The sequence below is a fragment of the Topomyia yanbarensis genome, chromosome 3 (genome assembly GCF_030247195.1).
Source record: "Topomyia yanbarensis strain Yona2022 chromosome 3, ASM3024719v1, whole genome shotgun sequence".
Lineage (NCBI taxonomy): Eukaryota > Metazoa > Arthropoda > Insecta > Diptera > Culicidae > Topomyia > Topomyia yanbarensis.
The window spans coordinates 119,751,247-119,769,798 of record NC_080672.1 but is presented as its reverse complement, the minus strand read 5'-3'; the positions used below and the strand labels follow the sequence as shown (position 1 = coordinate 119,769,798).

Sequence of the window (18,552 nt, the reverse complement as noted above, 5' to 3'; positions counted from 1 at the left end):
AGGACCAAAAGTACAGCCAATACAGTACAATATTTCATATCGGAGCGCCATTAATGAAAATATTTGGATTTTACTGAACGTATTTTTTTTATTTCATAGGTGAAATGTTTCTTTTTACTGTAACTCAAAAATTGTTGCACTATAATTTTTTTGGCTTAATTTTTGGATTCAGCACACAAGTTTACATCGAAAATGGGCGTCAATTCTTTAAGTTCGGATTTTTCTTTTTATTTTGTAATCTAGTAAGTATAATTTTATCTCTTTTGAAGATTTCAGGAAGTGTGATATTGTTTTAATTAAAAGGCTCAACACCATACAATAGTTTTTCTCCTTTTCTCAAATAATCCTCTTTCAACCAAATTTTTTTCATGATTATGATTTTAACAAGCAAACAATGTGTTTGTTTCGTATAATAAGTGGGAAAGTTGTGAAAAAGTTTTAGTAAGACGTGACGGCATAAAATCATACAATTAATATTTTCCTACTATTCTCTGTAACCCCGCCAAACGACGAGGCTGGGCAGTAGGGGGTTAACGTTCCGACTAGTTTCATTGATTACCCTGAACTTGTACAGAATCTATGCTTCAACATAAAAATAGAATGCAAGCATCAACAGGGTAGAACGAATACCAGCATATAACCGGTTGCTAACAAGTATGCATGCGTGTCGGCACAAAGTTTTGATTATGCGTACAACCACGTTGACCGGCCTAGTCACAGCTGTTGGCGAATGTTATCAGAAGGCTGCAGAGCACGCGAAGCCGCACATGTCTTCACCCATACAAATGCAAATTTTGCCGTAAACTACGTTACAATTGCCTGAGCTGATGGATAAAAAATAATATGATACAGAATCAAATCAGTATCAAACATAAACACGAACGTAGATAACTTTTTGTTGTTTTACGTTATTTTCGGGTGACCCTCGGTTCAGGCAAACGAATGTGTAAGTAGCATAGTATCACTGCAGTGGTACATCTGGTCTGTTCCAAGTTTTCAAAATTTTCCTCGCGAAAGCTCAACATACCTCGCAAGGGGGTTTGTAGATCAAAATGTATAATCTTATCGGTGGACAGTGGTGTGATATATTCATTAGCCAAGCACATCTATCATGTTGCTAGGTAATGTGCTGGCAGTCGATAACCACATTGTGCAATACGAGCAGTGTCTAAATTAGGAAAATAAATCTGTGCAATCCTAGCTGTAGTGATAATGAATCCTAGAATTTTAATAATTGGTGCTGGAGCTGCAGGGGTCGCTGCGGCCACGAAACTAATCGAAAAGGGATACAAAAATCTTACCATTCTGGAAGCCGAGAATCGAATAGGTGGAAGAATTCACACAATTCCCTATGCAGCGAACGTGGTGGACTTGGGAGCTCAATGGTATTTTTTGTGTATTGACGTATATGTTGCAGCACTCAATTTTATTCTAAAATTCACATTCCAGGTGTCACGGTGAAGCTAATAATGTATGTTACGAATTGGGCTCAAAATTCAATGTATTCGATTCCAACTCAGCAAAGTATGAAAATTTTATTCTAACTAAATCCGATGCCAGCCAGGTGCCGATAGAGCAAAGTGAAAGGCTAATGGGCTTGATGTGGTCAATACTAGAATCGCACAAAAATGAACTTAGCCATTATCGCGGCTCACTCGGTTCCTTTGTCGTAGAGAAGTTTAGGTCAGAATTGGAAACACCGGAGTACGCAGACATAGATCATGAAACAGCTTATCAGTTTTTGGAGTTCTTTCACAAATTCGAGAATTCGATCGAAGCTTCCGACAGCTGGTTCGATACGTCGGGACCAGGATATCTACACTACTGGGAGTGCGAAGGTGATACTCTGTTAAATTGGAGGGATAAAGGATATAGAACAATTTTGGAGATATTAATGGTACGAAATGCACATAAAAATCGCAACTATTACAACTATCTCTTTTTTTAGAAACGATACCCCTTGTCAGCTGCCGACGATCCTATAAATTTGGAAGATTACACCTATTTCAATAAAGTAGTTTCGAACATTTGTTGGAATTCTGGTCCGGATAGTATCGTGTCAGTTCGATGCGCAGATAATACCGTTTACGATGCAGATCATGTTATCTGCACGGTTTCGCTTGGTGTACTAAAGGACCGTTATGAAACACTGTTTACTCCGGAATTGCCTGCCATCAAGAAAAATGCTATTCAAGGACTGACTATTGGAACAGTGGACAAGCTGTTCCTTGAATTCGAGAAACCTTTCTGGTCAGAAGAATGGCAAGGAGTCAGTCTTCTCTGGAACAAAGATGATCTTGAAGACATCCGGGCTTCGAAGAACAGTTGGATGGAAGATGTGTTCGGTTTTTACATTGTGGATTACCAACCTAATATTCTGTGTGGATGGATCTCCGGCAAAAATGCTCGTAGAATGGAACGAATCAGCGACGAAGACGTTCGTAAGGCATGCTTGTTTTTACTGAGAAAATTTGTGCGAAATACCACTATCCCCGAGCCGGTATCCTTCCGACGCACACAATGGTATTCAAATCCAAACTTCCGTGGCTCGTACACGTTCCGTTCGCTGACGACGGATTTACTGAACACTTCGGCTGAACATTTGGCCCTCCCGCTGTCCAATGCCTGCGGTATTCCGGTGGTGCAGTTTGCTGGAGAAGCAACCCATAACCACTACTACTCCACCGTGCATGGTGCAATTGAAACCGGATGGCGTGAAGCGAATCGACTGGCAAGTGTTTATGAAAGGTATGCTTTGCGCCAAGTAAGACGTGGCAAAATAATTTGTCCATATGTGTAAACTGCATTATTTTATTTTCACTGATTTTTCGTTTTGATCCCGGTTGATTATCGTTTCTTTTATTCAAGTCGAAGACATGATGCTTAAGATCGTTATGGATGATAAATATTTTCGCTGAATCGTTTTAAATTTCAAAGTATTCAAATGCGTCATCTTAACAAACATGTATTGACAATCGCTACTTACCCGTTATGTGTCCAACAAAAAAAAACACTTAACAGGCCGACGTAGGTACCCGGGTACCCACCCCGCTCATAACTATGGCTTTCTTTAACCGATTTGGACACTTTTAGATGTGTTGAATTCAAGAACTTGTCCACTTTTTTATTTTTGAAATTGAACCGGACGTATAGATCTGGTTCCTAGTAATCTGGATTTTCCGGAGTAATGTTCCAGTGCTAGGGTATGATTTGTAAATTTTAATAATGTCTTAGCAATATGAGTATCAAAATTCTTCAAATGGTCTTGCAAGTCTGTTAATTATTGTTACGGAACCATATGGCAATTTGACCTCGGAATAGCCACTCACGGGTACCTCCTCCGGAATGTGCGTTCCGTGGTCAAAACACCAAATTGTTCCAGAACCACGAGATACAGGCTACTGAAGTAATTCTAAGAATTTTGATACACATATTGCCAGTATTCCATTGAAATTCACAAACAGTATCCCAGCACTGGAATATGCTTCCGTAAATCCGGATTCCCGGGAATGAAGCAACCCGATTGATTTTTACCAAGTTCCTGAATCGAAAACACCCAAAAGTATCGAAATCGGTTGAAAATTGCCTTAGATATTGGCATTTCAGTTTTGTAGGTACCTGGGTACCCTCGTCGGCGTGTTACGTAGTAAAAATAAATCAGGAGCCCCTCCTCACTCCCCCTTACTATATCAACAATATTATTAACCCAAAAGCTTGACTTAGTGAAGTTCTAAGATGTCGCAAGGTTCCAATTTCCAGCTATGGATAAAACATTGAAATTTCATTAATTGAAACCTGAAAAGGTACCCGAGTACCACGTCGGACACATAACGGTTAATACATTGTAATATTCAAGGATTTTCCCTCAACAACGTGGTCCGAAAAAAAAACAAACTAGACGAAATAATGCAATCAATTATGCGATTAACTTGTCTATTTTGGGTGAAAATGGTTAATGTACGTCTAGCTACTAGCACAGACGAGATTTGCAAAACGTTTGCTATACTACCTAATTTCAAATAACCCCAATGATATACTATTTTTAAGTGTCAAAATCGAACGCACACCTTAAAGTTTATCGAAATAATTCGCCTTTCCAGTTAAGCATTCCAAACTAACAGTAAGAATGTTGAATTTTGCTATTTGATATGTGATTCAATCGAAATGCAGAGCAACTGGAAGAAACGGATATTATTTCTCAATTTAATGTAATGCATTTGGAATAGGTACCGTATTTATATGCTACATGACACACAATGATTTTTTTAAAACGGGGGATGTGTACCGCGTGCAAAAACCACAATAATTCAAAAATCAGCGTAATAAACCACGGTGATTAAAAAATCCGCGCAATAAAACTTTTTACTCGTTTTACTTTTTATAATGCGTTTACCTACCTAAATGCGTTAGCCTTACGGGAGCCGTGGTTCTTTTATATATTTACAAGTTGTTAAAAAATGTTTGAGCAAGGGCTTCCGTAATTTGCCGTCTGACCACAGAACTGGGACGAATCAATGTGTTTTTTATATATTGAATCTACGCAATTTACCTATGCAGTATTTTTTCCCTTTTTTATTTATGACCTATAGTGAGTCAATCTTTTTCCTTTTTTATATTGTAGCAAGGGGCTGGAAGGTGAAGTGCACAAGTATTTTTCAAATATTAAGAGCTATAGTACTCAAGGAAGAGCAAAGAAGAAAGTTTAGAAAAGCGTGGAGTAGAGTCAATGAACAAGCTTAGAGTTTCCTGGCTAGTTAACTCTTTGTCTTCTGCAAAGCAGGAGTCAGGATCTTTTGGCAATAAATGCGAATCACCTGAGTCTGCGGCATGTCCGGACAAGCGTAAAGTCAATTTAATGACTTATGCTGTCGGAACCGACAAAAAGTTATGTCACGGAAAACTTCCACCCAAAGCATTTTGCGACGATGAAACTCATTGAATGAGTTAGTTTTTGCCCTCACTAATTGCGTGCCGGGGTGTTTTATTTCATCGACTATTTTGTCTGCCTCAACAAGTTGTGCATATAGTCACTGTGTGTTGATTGAACACGGCGTCGGCAGCTTTCACCCAAAGCTGCTGGATGGATCCCCATCGCGGTACATTTTTTTCATTTAGATTAGACAAAAAATTTGCCCACACCACATTTGATGGTAGTGAAAAGATAGTATTTTTTATATATGATGATGTAGTTTACTACTTTCTGCTCATTAACGAGTTATTTAAGGAGAACGGAACCCAGGCCATATTGAAAAATTTGAATATCTTTTTGTATTTAACAGATATAAATTTACTTTATTCTGTAAAAACTCATTATATATATATATATATATATATATATATATATATATATATATATATATATATATATATATATATATATATATATATATATATATATATATATATATATATATATATATATATATATATATATATATATATATATATATATATATATATATATATATATATATATATATATATATATATATATATATATATATATATATATATATATATATATATATATATATATATATATATATATATATATATATATATATATATATATATATATATATATATCGCATATATATACGATTGCTTCAATGCAGTTAGAGCGTCAAACTACGCAAAATTGACAAACATGTATTGCTCAGTGAGACTGTCTTAACTGGATGCTCATAAAACTCATATCTTACACCATCTATCTTCTTGAAGAGCTGCAATCTGAGCCGTAATTTTTAAGACCTCACGAGTAAGTAGATTAGCTTTTGCATTTTCCGACAGGATTCTGACGTTCTGACTATTTGTATTTTCACTCAGTTTCTATTAAACATTGGTGTTTCTTCGCCCGTTTGTTCCATCATGTACCTTCAATCATAGCTTGCAGGATTACTGCAATACTTAACTTCCTGTGCAGGCTTCCATATTGAATATAGCGAACGAGGTACCGCATTTCTCCTTCAGGATCGATCTGGCAAAATCGATTTTATTTCAACCTGCTCACCTCTATTGGGGACTAGAAAGATTGTGGTGTGAAGTAATGGCCGCATGATAAACAAAAGTTTTCGTAAATTTTGCATATTTAGTGTACATTGCAGCATTGTTAACGCCATTATTTTTCGTGAATGAAACGAAACGTTTCGTTTATTTTAATAAACGTTTATGTATATTACAAACCATTTCGTTGGCCGCATTCGATCTTTCAGGATCGATGTTTGACAGCACCGATTTTTTTAATTAAAGGGATCGATCTGGCAAATTCGATTCTATTTCAACCTGCTCATCATTGTTGAGGACTAGAAATATTGTGGTGTGAAGAAATATCCGCTTGATTCACGAAAGTTTTCGTAAATTTAACTTATTTAGTGTACAGTGCACGAATGTTATCGTTGATAACAACATCATTTTTCGTGAATGAAACGAAATGTTTCGTTTATTTTAATAAACAGTTATATATATTACGAACGATTTCGTTGGTTGCACGAATTCTTTTCGTTCATCTTAGAAAAGTTTTCGTATTTATTATCGTCTTATTTTTTCATTCGATCTTTTGGGATCGATGTTTGACAACACCCATTTTTTTATTAAAGAAATAGATCCGGCAAAATCGATTTTATTGTGGGATGTAGAAATGGCCGCTTGATGAACGAAGGTTTTCGTAAATTTTACTTATTCAGTGTACATTGCACGAATGACGTCGTTGAAAACGACATTATTTTTCGTGAATGAAACGAAATGTTTTGTTTATTTTAATATATGTGTGAGTATTACGAACAATCTCGTTGGTTGTACGAATTCATTTCGTTTATCTAAGAGAATTTTTCGTATTTAATAGCATATTATTTTGACATTGTTCCTGCTGAGAAAACTCAAACTTATTCATACAAAACTAACGAGCAGTTTGCGACGGCTCAACTGAATCCGTACTGCTCCGAATTCTGGATCAAATGGAAGCGAAAGAGGTTCAGGAAATCTTCCTGAATCCGGCGGACACGGTTACGGCTACTAAATAGTCAGACCGATACTGTCGTGATGATCAACAATTATCTGACGTATAACTACAATGACTCCATATTCTACCTTTATTGAAGCTCCTTTGACGTTGGCGGTTTGACGAATGGTGCTCGTAAATATTATAAAGACTTTCGTATATACCATCGAACAATTCGATTGCCTAATGAAGCCATTTCGTAATAAGCGAACGAAAGTCGTTTAGCGGTTTTCACGAAAAACTCGTAACCAAAAAGTGTTTCAATAGAACTACGAACAATATCATTATATGTACGAAAATTTCGAATATTTTATGAAAATTTTCTGTACGAAACTAATTCCTAGCGATTTACGAATATATTCTATCAGTGTAAAAGTGACTTCGCGTTCAAAGGGATGCACGTTTGTGAAAAAAATGCTCTAAATTTAAATATTAAACATTACATAAACATAATTTATTGAATCATAACAGTTTTTGCAACCGACCGAGACGGTTGTGCCTCCAGGTGGAAGGATTTGTTCTCGAGAGAGTGACGGAGTGCGAGACGCTGTATGCGTTATTGTGGGAGAGAGAGAGAGAGACCAGTTTGTTAAGTGTGAGTCGACAGTTGATACGTCGGAGGCGTGGTCAACGGCATCCTCGACAAGTGGTGTTTTGACAGCAAACCGCGGGTAGACGAATTTGCCTACCGCGGTGGCAGAGATCGACAGTGATCGTGCCTGTACACACAGAAAAAAATATAGTGTATTGGTGTCGTCGGGCAATTCTAATCGACGAGAGGGAAGCGTCACAGGTAGACCCATTTGCTCTATTTGTCTACCGCAGAAGTGGTACGACGAATAAGGAAAACAAGTGGCACTGAAAAGTGCCGCATCGACAGTGGGATTTTCGCAGCAAGCCACAGGTAGCCACATTTGTCTACCGAGGTGGTGGAAACGGAGAGAGCGCGCTTGTGGTGGTGATACCGACGAGCAGCTTAATCGGAGAGAGTTTTGAAGTGTTGCAGGTAGGACTATTTCTCTACTGAAGAAGCAACGCGACGAAGAAGAACAGCAGGTGTCACATTGTCAAACAACGGGCACCGAGTTTACAACGTAACACATGAGGTGTGTTCTACAGGTATAACAGGTATATTTTTCATTCCTTTTTGTGATAGTTTTTCTTGCTAGGTAAAATGGATGAAGAGATGGGAGAACGAGTAACAGACCCTCCCCCTAAGCCTTATGCTGAAAATGTAAATCCGACTAGAATTAAAATTTACCCAGAGTCGTCAACGGGACCATGGATTGTATTTATTAGGCGTAAAGTAAAGGCGCTAAATATTATTCAAATTTCTAAAGATTTGACTTCGCGATTCTCGGATGTAAAAGAGATCGTCAAAGTCAATAAAGATAAAATACGCATTGTCGTTGGTAGTTTCAAGCAAGCCAATGCAATTGCTTCTTGCGAGCTTTTTACGCGTGAGTATAGAGCGTATATTCCTTCAAAGGAAATTGAAATTGATGGGGTCATCACAGAATCGAGTTTGACTGTTGATGACTTAGTTAAGCATGGGGTTGGTCGTTTCAAAGACACCATACTTAAAGACGTAAAAATACTTGAATGCAAGCAATTGCATTCAGTATCACACGAAGGAGATAAAAAAGTTTATCGACTGTCTGACTCATTTCGAGTGACTTTCGCTGGGTCTGCGCTGCCCAACTATGTCATTATCGATAAGATTCGTCTCCCTGTTCGCCTTTTTATCCCTCGTGTAATGAATTGCCTTAATTGCAAACAGCTTGGCCACACAGCCACTTACTGTTCCAATAAGGCACGGTGTGGCAAATGTGGGGGTTCTCATCAAGAGGATACATGTAATGAAAATTCAGAAAAATGTTTAATGTGCGGAGAAAACTCACATGAGGTCCCTGCATGCCCCATTTATAAATTGCGTGAGGATAAAATTAAACGATCCTTGAAGGAGAGGTCTAAGCGCTCCTATGCAGAAATGTTGAAAAATGCTACCCCTAAACCCATCTTCTTAGAAAACACTTACACATCTCTATTTTCGGAACAGTCTGACTCTGACGGAGCGTGCGAAGGTACATCATTTGTTTTACCCGGAAATTCCAGAAAAAGAAAACAGTCTTCTTTTCCCAAGCTGCCAAGCAAGGGCCTTAAAATTTCTCCACCAATAGATAAACTGCGCCCAAAACCGAAAAATTCCGATTCAAAACCGAAATCAATTCCGCCCGGTTTTGGGAACGTACAATCCAAACAGAACACCATTACTGGAAATAATAAAATTTCGACTTCCTCTGAGCCTCAGCCGGGGGTAGGATTATTGAAATTTTCTGAAATTGTTGATTGGATTTTTAAAGCATTCAATATTTCTGAACCACTAAAGAGTATACTTTCAGCTTTCCTCCCAACAATTAGAACATTTTTAGAGCAGCTGATTGCTCAATGGCCCATCCTTGCAGCGATTGTATCTTTCAATGGGTAATTCACCTCCTCCAATGAAAGATTCCATCACTGTTTTACAGTGGAATTGCAGAAGTATCATACCTAAAATTGATTCCTTAAAAATTTTACTGCATAATTTAAAATGCGATGCTTTTGCTCTATGTGAAACATGGCTTACCTCAAACATTAATTTCAACTTAAATGATTTCAACATTATTCGCCTAGACCGAGACACCCCGTATGGAGGAGTGCTTCTAGGAATTAAAAAGTGCTATTCTTTCTATAGAATTAACATCCCCTTGTTTGCGGGCATTGAGGCTGTAGCTGTCCAAACGAACATTAAAGGCAAAGACATGTCTATCGCTTCTATATATATACCTCCCAAAGTTCAAATTGGACAACGTCAAATTTTTGAGGTAGTGGAATCCATGGCTGCTCCGCGTCTGATACTGGGAGACTTCAACTCGCACGGAGTATTGTGGGGTTCCCTCTACAATGATAATCGATCCTCTTTGATTTACAATGTTTGTGACGAATTTAATATGACAGTTTTAAATACTGGCGAAACAACACGCATCCCCAGACCTCCTGCACGTCCAAGTGCATTAGATCTATCTCTGTGCTCGACATCACTTCGGTTAGACTGCACGTGGAAGGTTGTACCTGATCCTCACGGTAGCGATCATTTGCCAATCGTTGTTTCAATTAACAGTGAATTAGGCCTTACGAATTCAATCAATGTTCCTTATGACTTAACACGAAATATTGATTGGAAAACATACGAAACATTAATTTCCACTTCTCTTGCTTCGACAGAAGAGCTACCCCCTACCGAAGAATATGAATTCCTAGCGGGTTTAATTATTGAAGCAGCAGAACAAGCCCAAACGAAATGCAATCCTGGAATGACAATAAATAGACGGCCCCCTAATCCTTGGTGGGACAAAGAGTGCTCTGATGCATATGAAGCTAAACAAGTTGCCTACAAAGAAATTATGAAACAGAAAGGGGGTATACGTGAGAACTTTGAAAATTATTTCATTTTGCAAAACAAATTTGACAGTATACGTCGTGCCAAAAAATCTAGTTATTGGAGACACTTCGTTAATGGCTTGTCAAGAGAAACATCAATGAGTACTCTTTGGAACACAGCCAGAAGAATGAGGAATCGAAACGTGACTAATGAAAGCGAAGATTTTTCGAATCGTTGGATATTTAATTTTGCCAAGAAAATTTGTCCCGATTCTGCTCCTGCGCAGAAAATCACTCGCGATGCTCCCACAAGTAACGATTTCATAGATTCGCCCTTGACAATGATGGAATTCTCAATTGCACTCCTCTCATGCAACAATAATGCTCCGGGACTAGACAGAATTAAATTCAACTTGGTGAAGAATCTGCCTGACCTAGCAAAAAGACGCTTGTTGAATTTATTCAATAAGCTTCTTGAGCAGAACATTGTCCCGCACGACTGGAGACAAGTGAGAGTTATCGCTATTCCAAAACCGGGAAAACCAGCCTCCGATCATAACTCGTATCGACCGATTGCAATGTTATCCTGCATCAGGAAATTGTTGGAAAAAATTATCCTACGACGTCTCGACAATTGGGTTGAGGCGAACGGCTTGCTATCAGATACCCAGTTTGGTTTTCGGAGGGGAAAGGGAACGAATGATTGTCTGGCGCTACTTTCGTCAGAAATCCAACTAGCTTATGCAAAAAAAGAACAAATGGCGTCTGTGTTCTTAGACATAAAAGGAGCATTCGACTCTGTTTCTATTGATGTTCTCTCAGAGAAACTACATCAATGTGGTCTTTCACCAATATTAAATAATTATTTATACAACTTATTGTCAGAAAAGCACATGCATTTTTCATATGGCGATTTGGCAACATTCAGAATAAGTTACATGGGCCTCCCACAAGGTTCTTGTTTAAGCCCCCTTCTCTACAATTTTTACGTGAATGATATTGATAATTGTATTGTCAGCCCATGCACTCTAAGACAACTTGCAGATGATGGCGTGGTTTCTGTTACAGGACCAAAAGCCTTAAATTTACAACAACCACTGCAAGATAGTTTGGATAATTTATCAAGTTGGGCTTTGAAGTTAGGCATCGATTTCTCTACGGAGAAAACAGAGTTGGTTGTTTTTTCAAGGAAGCGTGATCCAGCTCAGCTTCAGCTTCAGTTGGTTGGTAGAACGATAGCCCAAGTCCTGACTTTTAAATACCTTGGAATTTGGTTCGATTCTAAAGGCACATGGGGAGGCCACATTAGGTATCTAATAACGAAATGCCAACAAAGGATAAATTTTCTGCGAACAATAACTGGATCATGGTGGGGTTCTCATCCAAGTGACATGATAAGATTGTATCAAACAACAATACTTTCAGTAATGGAATATGGGTGCATCTGTTTCCGTTCAGCTGCGAACACTCACATTATTAAACTGGAACGGATACAGTATCGCTGTTTACGAATTGCCTTAGGTTGCATGCAGTCGACCCATACGATGAGTCTTGAAGTACTAGCGGGAGTTCTTCCTTTAAAAGACCGATTCTGGGATCTTTCTTCTCGTTTACTTATTCGATGTGAGGTTATGAACCCACTGGTAATTGAAAATTTTGAAAGACTTGTCGAGCTTCAACCCCAAACCAGATTCATGACAGTGTATTTCAATCACATGTCACAAGAAATAACGCCTGCTAGGTATGTTCCCACATACGTCAATATACTAGATATTCCTGAATCCACTTTATTCTTCGACACGTCCATGCAAGCAGAGATTCGTGGAATTCCGGATCATCTACGCTCGCGGGAGATCCCTAAAATATTCACAAGTAAATATCAACACATAGACTGCCTTAAAATGTTTTACACTGATGGGTCACGAATCAGTGAGGCCACTGGTTTCGGTATTTTCAACAATAATTTTTCAATTTCTCTCAAACTTGCAGAACCCGCCTCTGTTTATATAGCGGAACTAGCAGCAGTTCACTATAGTTTGCAAATAATTAATACTTTACCCCCGAACCATTACTTTATCCTCACTGATAGTCTCAGCACAATTGCAGCTCTACGCTCAAAGAGGATTGATAATCACGATCCATTCTTTTTGGGGAAGATACGAGAATCTCTGAGTAACCTGACAAGAAAATGTTATAAATTTACCCTAGTGTGGCTCCCCGCCCATTGCTCTATTGCGGGCAATGAGAAAGCTGATAATTTAGCCAAGATTGGTGCACTAGATGGTGAAATATATGAAAGACCCATCGCTTACAATGAATTTTATAGCGCTTCTCGACAGAGGACACTTGCTAGTTGGCAAACATCTTGGGACAATGGAGATATGGGACGATGGCTACACTCAATTACCCCTAAAGTATCAACGAAGGCATGGTTCAAAGGATTGGATGTAAGTCGGGACTTCATCCGTGTGATGTCTAGGCTCATGTCCAATCATTATACTTTAGATGCGCATCTCCGTCGTATTGGGCTCGCTGAGGGTAATCATTGTGCTTGTGGAGAAGGTTACCATGACATTGAGCATGTTGTTTGGTCCTGCACTGAATATCGTGAAGCCAGATCACAATTAGTAGATTCTTTACAAGTCCGAGGAAGACCAATCCATGTTCCTGTTAGAGACATCCTGGCGTATCGCGATCCTCTATACATGGAACTTATCTATCATTTTCTAAAAACAGCGTCTGTCAAAATTTAATTAAATTCATCTCCTCATACTCTCATCCAAGGCTAATCATTCACCAATTAAAGGAACCTAGAATATTTAGTTTTTAAATTTAGACAATAACAGAAAAAAAAGTAAATAAATACACCCGAAAATACTAGATCAGTATGAAATACAACAATGTAAGGAAAAAAGCAAACAATAAAGTGATTTCAGTGTTAGTTTTAGACAAAGTACTAGTATAGTTAAAATTAGTCTTAAGGATTTTTGTAACGTGCTATGTAAAAAAAGAAACTGGCGTAAAAAGCTATTGCAAATGCCGTGTCAAATAAACGTATGAAAAAAAAAAAAAAATAATTTATTGAATTCAAAGAGCACAAATAATTCATTTACTAAGAATTCATTTTCTGATACCAATTGATGAATAATTCAAAAATAAAAAAGTTAGTATCATATATCGATGTACAAATGAGCAATTCAGTGGCCATATGTATATAATTTTTCCATATTAAAAAAGTTGTAGACCCTTAGGAAAAACAGTTCAAAACTTGTCTCGTTTAAAATAGAAGCAAGTTTTCAGATAGTGAGTACATTAGTGATATTGATTTGTTTGTGGTAATATTGTTCTGCCAGAGACAAAAAAAATACCCTGAGTAAAAATATTATTCAAATTTAAAATTTGTATCATTGGTGTCTTCAGAGGTATTCATTTACGTAACAAGCCCCTCCTTCTGATACTGTATGTCTAAAGATTCATTCAAAAGTGATATATCTTCTGAGAGCTTTTCATTGAAACGCAATCTTCAAACATAATCATCAAAATGTTTCAAAAAAATTATTGTTCTGGAGCCCCCGATAGAACATTTCAAATTTAGTCTCAGATGAAAGAGGAGTATCTAAGCATTCAATTGGTAAATATTTCGGCGATACTGATTTTTTGTCTAAATATTGTTCTACTAGAGACACCGTGAGTGGCGGAGAACGAAAATGAAAAGATGAGGTAATGGAAAAACTGAGAAAAACGTACCGGAAACGATTGTACACGAACAGGCTCTGATGGAGGGTCTTAATCGCGAATCACAAGCATTTTACTCCAACTCATTCTAAAGCTTGATCGACGTATGTAAGCTGAAACGCGTGGATATACTGAATGACTGTAAAACTCTGGTTTCATTTCGATAACTATAACCGATTTATACCAATCAATCTACAGTGTGCTATTCATTGTCCGATGTTTGCAGTTTTACTTGTGACAATATTCAAGGTAAAAGTACAGGTACTTTTGAATAGCCTAATATATTGTAGAATTGATCAATTTAAATATTCCAATAGTTACAATTCTAAGGCATCAATTTTCGCTTCCAGTTCCAAATTTCATGAAATTCGTTATACTTATCACACCTCCGTATTTATCTAAACCATCCATGACGATCTTTAGTGTAGTCGATACAAATTGTTTGCCGATCATTCGGTTCGTCATCACATAAATCATGCCTTGTATATGTTTCGTGGGATGCTTTGATGCATGATGAATTTATTTTTAAGTTGTTCTTTTCTTTTCTTTCATTTATAGGAAAGCACATCTCTAAAAAGGCTTGTTTGCTATGAAATTAAACAAATAAATAAACTAACGTATTACACCTGATTTTATACACCCTTTGCGATTTGTTACACGACCTTATTAATAGATATTGGTTCTATGCTACGATGTTATTCAACTTTCCTGCTTCTAAAAGTTTCACGGTGTATTAGACTTAATCGTATCCATAAGCGAATATTTGATATAAATAAATAAATAAAATCTGTAACAACGTGATTATTATGAAACGCTCCCAGAAAAATACAAAAGGTCAATTAAAACCTCGTTAGTTAAACCATGTTCAAGAAACCAGTTTTATATTGTACACATTTTTTAGGCTTTACACCAATCAATTTGAAAGTGGACCGAAAGCTTACGTGGACGTGCTGATTTTGGGAGCTGGCATAGCAGGACTGGGAGCTGCCAAAACTCTGCGTAACTCAGGTAAAAGTTTTGCCATACTAGAAGCTCAATCTGTCGCAGGAGGTCGAATCAATACACTTCCAATGAAAGCCTTTGGTGGATCAACTAATCAAGGACCTCGAGTAGATGGCGGAGCTCAATGGCTGCATGGGAAACAAAACGAGCTTCACGAAATAGCGATGAAAAATGACTTACTCAGAGATGAACTATCGGAAGAAGGCCTCGGAGCGTACCTTAGAGATGATGGATATCGAATTGATGATTTTTTAGTGAAAAAAGTAGATTTTTTCATTGGGCAAGTGCTGGAGGAATGTGAAAAATTCGCTGTTAAAGGGAGTAAACAGTTTCCATCTTCAGTAGATGTCTTTCTCCGAGAACAGTTTAGGCAAAGAGCCAAGGACATGTTCGAGGCTTGCGAACAAGATTTGGCTGCGCAGCTGTTGGAGTGGCATATTCGCTTTCAAATAATAGATAACTCTTGTTTAAGTTTGAACGATGTTTCAGCAAAACTTTGGGGAAAATATTCTTTCAACGGAGAAAACTGTCAAGCACATATCAACATGAAACATGGCTTTGTGGAGCTTGTAGATTGTCTAATAAACGACATCGGATTAGATAAAGTCCTTTGCGGCAAAAAGGTGACCGAGATCCGTTGGAAAGATTTGAAATCCCGAATAGTCGTAAAATGTGCAGATGGAACTACCTTCAGCTGCCAGCATTTAATAGTCACCTTCTCTCTAGGAGTACTTAAAGCAACCTTTAACAAACTCTTCTATCCAGCTCTTCCAAAATCCTATCGAAGATCGATCCGAAATATTGGATTTGGAACAATCAATAAAATTTTCCTTCAATTTGACAACGCGTGGTGGGGAAAAAGTGAAGGTATCCAGCTAATTTGGAGAGACAATCTAGGGAAGGACTCACACTGGACTAGATTCATTTCTGGATTCGATGTAGTATTCCCAGGACCTTCGCACACACTTCTAGGTTGGGTCGGTAGTTATGGAGCCCTAGAGATGGAGAAACTGTCCGACGAGCAAATTGTAAACGATTGTTTATTTGTATTGGAAAAGGCTACAAGAAAAATGATACCTCCGCCGATCTTTTATCTTTGGTAAAATAAATCACGGATACTAACTTAATTTCTATTGCTAATATATCATAACTTTACAGTACCCGTTGGAATTCAAACGAATTCATTCGTGGTTCATACAGCTATACTTCCATCCACTGTGATTATGAGCCAGGCTTCCTACAATCACTAACGGAATCTCTGCTGTGCGATAGATATGACAGGGTAACGGGGGAAGCAAATTCAAGGAGCCCCACCCCGATCACAATGGAAACATCAACCAGCATACACTTTGCTGGGGAAGCCTGCCAAGAAAAATACTTCTCAACGGTACACGGAGCGTTTCTGTCCGGTGTTGAGCAGGCGAAAAAAATATTTTAAATTTTTGCTACTCTGTTTCTTCCTATGAACTGTCGCTCAAAACAAGGATGTTGTTTACTAAAAAAAGTTTAATATAAGCCCATACCTTTCAGTAACATTTTGGTTTTTTTTCTATTGGACATAGTATCACATTCCAACGCACACTTCTGCCGAAGCAACGAAGTTTCTACCTCTTGTTTTCACAGTTTAAAATAAATTGTTTAGTTGTGGCCCAGCACGTTTCCACTCCTGTTTTTTTTTCTATTCGAGATTTTTTGATTTATCATAACACTGCTTAGTTTGAAGTCATTTGCTTCAAACTGATCCAACCGGAATGTGAAGTGCATGTATTGAGGACTCGGTTGCTGTATCTTGTATTACAATTACTAAGACCAACTACGTAAAATAAGTATCAATATAGCATAAAATACAATTATTTTACAATAATGCTAATAATTAATTTTTAATAAATGTTTCATTTACTAGATACAGCATGTATTTTTTTCCTTTGTTAGGTACATATTCCACTGCAACCCGTGTTTTGGTATATTGTGGCAGCATGTGTTGCATTCAGTACATACGCGACCGTTTTAATAATCATGTATAGAATCCATGATGAACAATATGCTAACTATACTCAAAATAAAAAAATTATTTACTTAATGCACCATTTTATGCATTACATGACACATTTCAATTATATTGTTAACGCGTGTTTATTTACATTCATTATTCTTCAAATTGATGCTTTTTACATTTCTTACAAAAGATATGTATAGAATTCGCTCAAACTTTGAAAACTTTTTCCGTGGCTCGGGGGACGAGTCTTATATACCAATCAACTAAACTCGACAAATTAAGACAATGTCTGTATGTGTGTGTATGTGTGTATGTATGTATGTACAAAATTTTATGTAATTATCTCAGCAATAGCTGAACCGATCTTAATGAAACTAAATTCAAATGAAAGACCTAATGTGACCGTTTGACACTATTATGTTTGTTTTTCGATATGTTGCTTACTTTCCGAGATATGGGTGATTTTGTCAAAACATGACAAGTTTTTAGCAAATAACTTAAAAACAAAGGAGTGTTGGCCCACAACTTGCACATAAGCTTGTAAAAATACCTTTCTAACAAGCTATAGAATGTCGCCGTTCACGAGTGGTGGAGAAAATAAACATTTTGAACCTTTATTCCTCGCTTACCAATATCCACTATCTAAAAATGAGATCATTACATACAGAGTATTACTTTACTGGTGCTTTAGGGGCTAAACTAAACCGATTTCGAATATCGGAGTATGAAAACACGTCTACGTGATCAAATTTACCGTACGCTGCCGCTTTGTCTATATGCAAAAGCAAAAATTGATTCCTTCTACCTAGTGTGTGAAACGTGAACAAACAATGAGTGATAATGCAAAGGAGTACGTCCCGTTGCGGATAAACTGTGTTGCTGTTGACTTCTCGAAATGTCCGGTAAGACCATCGATTCGTGAAGTGGAGCAATTGTTGAAGGTGAACATAAAGCTCAACATAGCAGAAATTAGCGGCAATTAGCGGCATTAGCCAAGCAGAATCATTCGCTTCGCAGAACAACTTGAAACACGCAGTCGAATGTAATGACACTTTATACAACATCCCAACGTATATTGATAATGACAATATTGAAATAAATCTACATGACCTGGCGCCACGTACTAGTTCCGCTGCTATCAAAAAACTCATGTCAAAATACGGAGAGGTGGATAGTGTTAAAGAAGATACTTGGAGGAATTTCTTCCAAGGACGTTCGTGTAGTGAGAATGCTGCCGACAAAACCTATTCCCTCCTACTTGTCTATCTCAGGCAGATGCCCTAAAGGTATTGTACATTCTCAACGAACACTAGTCACGTACACAGGGCAGATTCCTTCGTGCCAACATTGCGATCAACCGCTGCACCACGGAAAACCTTGCGCTGAGGCTGCTGAGGAAATT

At 37.7% G+C, this 18,552-nt stretch overlaps 1 protein-coding gene across 3 annotated transcripts; it reads left to right on the top strand.

The window, feature by feature from the left end:
- The first annotated feature begins 781 nt into the window (after nt 1-781).
- Nucleotides 782-16,665, top strand: LOC131689657 (spermine oxidase-like). 3 transcript variants are annotated; one of them, XM_058974898.1, is made up of 5 exons: nt 782-1,385; nt 1,450-1,897; nt 1,949-2,748; nt 15,054-16,253; nt 16,313-16,665. In XM_058974898.1, the coding sequence occupies exons 1-5, from the start codon at nt 1,213-1,215 to the stop codon at nt 16,590-16,592; spliced, it is 2,901 nt and encodes a 966-aa protein (XP_058830881.1). In that variant the 5' UTR covers nt 782-1,212; the 3' UTR covers nt 16,593-16,665. The 3 variants fall into 3 exon arrangements, 2 of the variants coding, with proteins under 2 accessions (XP_058830881.1, XP_058830882.1); XR_009305442.1 differs by lacking the exon at nt 16,313-16,665 and adding an exon at nt 14,711-14,986 and having other exon boundaries at nt 849-1,385; nt 15,054-15,182; XM_058974899.1 differs by lacking the exons at nt 15,054-16,253; nt 16,313-16,665 and adding an exon at nt 14,711-15,032 and having other exon boundaries at nt 849-1,385.
- Nucleotides 16,666-18,552: the final 1,887 nt, after the last annotated feature.

Bases quoted from the DNA above. Each gene is read 5' to 3' on its own strand.
- LOC131689657 (XM_058974898.1), top strand. From the start codon at position 1,213: ATGAATCCTAGAATTTTAATAATTGGTGCTGGAGCTGCAGGGGTCGCT. The intron at 1,898-1,948 runs GTACGAAATGCA...CTCTTTTTTTAG, and splicing joins CAATTTTGGAGATATTAATG to AAACGATACCCCTTGTCAGC. The intron at 16,254-16,312 runs GTAAAATAAATC...ATAACTTTACAG, and splicing joins CCGCCGATCTTTTATCTTTG to TACCCGTTGGAATTCAAACG.